At 37.4% G+C, this 4,733-nt stretch overlaps 1 protein-coding gene across 1 annotated transcript; it reads right to left on the bottom strand.

Annotated features, from left to right (window-relative positions):
* Positions 1-292: 292 nt before the first annotated feature.
* On the bottom strand, positions 293-4,504 carry LOC141594108 (DUF724 domain-containing protein 7-like). Its single transcript, XM_074414301.1, has 5 exons — positions 4,312-4,504; positions 3,384-3,547; positions 3,183-3,288; positions 1,891-2,641; positions 293-858 (listed from the first exon to the last, which is right to left on the bottom strand). The coding sequence occupies exons 2-5, from the start codon at positions 3,537-3,539 to the stop codon at positions 834-836; spliced, it is 1,038 nt and encodes a 345-aa protein (XP_074270402.1). The 5' UTR covers positions 3,540-3,547; positions 4,312-4,504; the 3' UTR covers positions 293-833.
* Positions 4,505-4,733: the final 229 nt, after the last annotated feature.

Genomic DNA, 4,733 nt, shown 5'->3' with positions numbered 1-4,733 from the left:
ACGGTCTGACGTCAAGAATGCGGTTAATGCGGTTGTCTCTGTTCAGGCCTTCTTTTAAAAAGTGGAACGTCAAGCTACTAAAGATTGAAATATTAAAGTTTGATTGAGCTGTAAATTTTGTGGCGGTTTATTTGTCGACATTTTTAATGTTTTGTACTTTGTAGCACAATTGGTTCATTTCGGTTTCCAGAGCCTTGGTCCTTGTCACTTTCGAGTCAGTGGTTACAAAAGGGTAAATAAGGTCCGAATGTACATTTTCAAAACATGTGAAGTAAGTTCGCTATAAAAAAAAACGCTTAAGAACAAGCGCTCTCAGAAGTCTCAAATCAACAATGGCCCGAGTGTTGCATCAGGAAGGTCGTCGACTTCAAGTTTCTTGTCGGGAGCAGCCTAAGGGTGTTTCAGAGTCAAAAGCAAGTGTTTCACATTTCAGTCTTTCCAACAAAACCACAAACAAGAGCATCCATCGAAAGGAAAAAATACTTGTGTCCTCCGGGAGGACGTCCTCCTTTGAGTGTAAGTAGGACCAAAATGGAAATGAGGAGGATGGTCCTCCTCCTTTGAGTGTGAGGAGTCAACGTCCTCCCGGAGGACACAAGTATTTATCCCATCAAAATATAGCACATTACATCAGGCAGTACATACCTAGAGGAAAACATGTTCCTTAAAATCCTTGCATACTAATCTAATATATATACATCCACACAACAACACAAAAGACCATCTTCCATCTTCCAACAACCATCATTTATACAACCTGCTCATCTTCATCTTCTTCGTCATCAACTTCAGCTTCATTGATTCGTAATGTTGAAAATTCATAATCAAATCCATCAAGCATTTGATTTTATTTGGTTGCTGAAAGGTAAACATAACATTGAGGATTATGAGAAGTTTACATTGTTTAAAAGTTCTTAAAATTGAACATAAATTCTACTACCCATGAGAAGTTTGCATTGTATATCTCAAGTACGGGTAGTAAGCAAAGCATCTGTAGTTTCTGGCTTAAGAGAGATCTCGCTATTAAGTAATAAGTCTACTACCCATGTTGAAGACAGTTTCGGATGGTCCAGGGTCGTAACTGGAATAGCTAAGATGTCTTTAGCCATGGAAGCAACGATAAGAAATCGTTTCTCATTCTCTTTCCACCACGATAGAACATCAATATCCAATGTATGATGTACCAATGTATGATGTACCTGAGCCTCGTCTAGGTACATGTCTAACTCTAACATTGGAAGGAGTTGGAATAAGGGCAGCCAACTAGTACTTGGTCGATCCCTCTTAATGGTGTGTATTTAACATGCATGTTTTAAAGAAATGGAGAGGAGAGGAAATTGGGAGGATCCTAATTGGAGGATGAAATATTGTTATCTAGTATACAACCATCTAGGACAGAACTAGTGAACAACTTAATGGTGTGCGTGTGTTAAGAGATACTCCCTCCGTCCCGATCAATTATTGTCCTTTGGTTTTGGCACAAAGACGAAGGAAAGAGAAGGGAACCAATTACTAAATGACAAGTAGAACAAATTGAATGTAAATGATCAAATTGCTCATCAAGTTCATTCTTGAAATAGAAAGGACAACAATTAACTGAGACATCCAAAAATGGAAAAGAACAACAAATGACCAGGATGACCGGGACAGAGGGAGTACAAAAACAGAAATAGGGTCAAGAATGCTAAAGCACAGGGTTGCTACTAGTCACTTGTCACTACAACATTTCCAGTGCTTCAGTGGCACTATGCCAATGGTTATACTTATATTCACTCAAACACCGATCTGAGACTCAACAATGCCAAATTCCTGTCGAGCATCCTGAGCATGCGCTACACTAAAATATACAAGCAAATTGACCAAATGGTAAAAGAAATAAAAAGCAATTACCGGAGTGAAGCGGTGACTTTGCCAAATTCCTGTCGAGCATCCTCACGAGAGCCCTTCACAGAATCCATACTCAACTGCAACATGGTTAACTCAGTGTCCTTCCTCTCTGTCTTCGACATCACAAGAGCATGTTTATCCTTCAGCTCCTTGATCTTCTTCTCCAACTCCTTCATCTCATCTTCCATCTTTGATTTCTCCTGTGCTTGCTCCTTCATCTGGCTTTCCATCTCTTTGCATGTATTTTCAGTCTGCTCATCCCGCGTCTTTATCGATATCAACTTATGTAATAGCTCTCGCACGGGTCCCACATTAAATCCAAGTTCTTCCAGGTCAACAAGAGCTTCCAAATACCCATCCAACAGACTCTTTGGGTCATCAAAACGGGCCTGAGACACTCTTTCAGCTAAGCTCGTGAACGTGACCATACTACCTATAGCCAATCCTTCTCGATATTCTTCTTTAGAATCACACAAAGGGAGGAAATGTGGTTTTTGAGGGAATCGCTTCAAAACTTCCATGGATTCGATCACTCCCCATATAAGGGAGTTCTTTGCGAAAGGCAACTCCTGATTTTCTCTAGGCACGGTCACAGTAGATTGTATTAGTGTCTCATCTGGTCTTCCGGTAGCATCATTATCATGGTTTGAATTTCCAGCTGAAGTCTCGTCTTTTTCCTGCTGCACCTCCTTTGACTGATAACATGATTGTGTTGCAATTGCATCTTGCATTACTCCAGTCTCAACTAACTGACCTGCATACCCATACCAGACAAAGAGTGAGACCGGTCAATTGTTGTCCTTTGGTTTTGGCACAAAGACCAAGGAAAGAGGAATGGACCAATTACTAAATGACAAGTGGGAAAAATTGAGTGTGAATGATCAAATTGCTCATGAAGTTCATTCTTAAAATAGAAAGGACAACAACTCAGTGAGACCTCCCGATATGGAAAAGGACAACAAATGACCGGGACAGAGGGAGTACAATAAAAGGAAATAGTAACGACGACTACCCCAACAAGGCAACAACAAGAGAGGGCAAGGGAGTCATATGTAGGCAGAGTGAGGCAATTTCCGGACGACCACTGATGAAATTGCGTCACGATTGACAGCAACTTTCCACAATATAAGAAGGGCATGCAGAATGTTATAGTGATTATTTTGCTTTATTGAATCATCAAAGTCTTATGTAAGTCCAGACACAAGTCACACAACGAGTATTACAAAGATTGCATGAGCTTTCCAACATTAATGGGAAATGATTACAGGCTCAATCAATCATGGTATACGGTATACCTGCTTCGTTAGTGTTTGGACTACCAAGTTGAAAGAGAACTTTAGGTGGCCTGCCCCTCTTTCTTTTCAGACTTGTGACTTCACCTTCTTTTCGAGATTCACTCACCTGCAACATTGGAAGATGGGGAAAGATCATTGATAAGAATATTCAGTTTTGGAGTGGATTGTAAAAAACATGCATCAAACGAATTGTAAACTTACCGTGCTTTTGTAATTTGCTGAGGCCACTAACTGTTTCCCCTCATCTGGCATGGTCGTCTTCACCATTTTCGGAATTTCTTGTACAAGGGAACTATAAATAAATCCCCCTACTACTAAGAGAATAAAAATTCTCTTTGTTTTCCCTCCAAAATGCATTTATCTAACTAAGGAAACAAGTAAAACTTTCTTTCATTAAACTATTATCTTTTCATTAAATATACTCTTATAATTAACTATAATCTTTTGCTTAAATTCAAAATTATAATTTAATATTTTCATAAAAATACACATTTCATAACTTTACAATTCTCTTTGATTAGTTTTCCATTGCAAGTTTTTTTGTTTCATATCAAACTACAATGGAGTGAAAAAATAAATATTAATAAGGTACCTATATATTTTAAATGTATAATAATACCCCTAAAAATAGAAACTCTATTTATACCGCGCATGCATTGGGCGGGATCTATAATACCTCCCGCTATTTATTAGCGACAAGATCCAGACCCATATCCGTTTATTATTCGACTCTCTTATGTCATTTTACTGACTTTATAGTCATTAAATTAATAACTGCAGAATTTAGAGAGCGGCAAGAGACAAGAAACGGTCAATAAGTAAAATCATTGTTCCATGCATAGCAGTTTAAGAAATGGAGTAAAGTTAGTGTAAATATGCATTGATTCATTTGATAACTAATCTAACATGAATCCCAGTAAATTAAATGAGAACTCTAAACCCTAAACCAACTACTTTCTCACTAAAAATGCACAAACAATAAAACTCATAACAACAAGAAGTGTGAATTGCAAGCATTTTCATTTAATTAAAGTAACTAAGGTTAAATAACAAACACAAATGATATAACAATCAATAATCAATTAAAGCAATTAAAATTAAAATACAGATTAAAGATTAATAAACACACCTATGCAGAAGCTTCTCTTCCACTGCTTGAGATTTAGGGTTTGATTATTTGGGGGATTTTAGAGAAGAGGGATGGTTTTCTTCATATCAAGATTTTCGGTTGCGCTCTTTTTTGTAGGTGAAATTTTTAAAGAGGTCGGCTAAAATTCAACTTTTACAGATGACTAGTTGACTACTCTCGCAAGCAAAATGCAATGATGATTTGTGTCATTCGATAAAAATTTACGGGTGTGAATGTGTGATGGGCCATAAAAACTGGACGGGTGATTTCAATTTTCAACCGCCAAGTTTTACATAAATAAACATTATCCATTTTAAATTTTAGACGAATTAAATACTACTCCCTCCTATTTATTTTAACTCTCCTCTTTTCCTTTTTTATCTATTCATATAACTCTCCCTCTTTCCTTATTTAGTAAAGTT

This window comes from Silene latifolia, chromosome 8 (genome assembly GCF_048544455.1).
Source record: "Silene latifolia isolate original U9 population chromosome 8, ASM4854445v1, whole genome shotgun sequence".
In the NCBI taxonomy this organism is placed as follows: Eukaryota; Viridiplantae; Streptophyta; class Magnoliopsida; order Caryophyllales; family Caryophyllaceae; genus Silene; species Silene latifolia.
The sequence above is the reverse complement of the archived record's forward strand: the minus strand, read 5'-3'. Positions and strand labels throughout refer to the sequence as shown.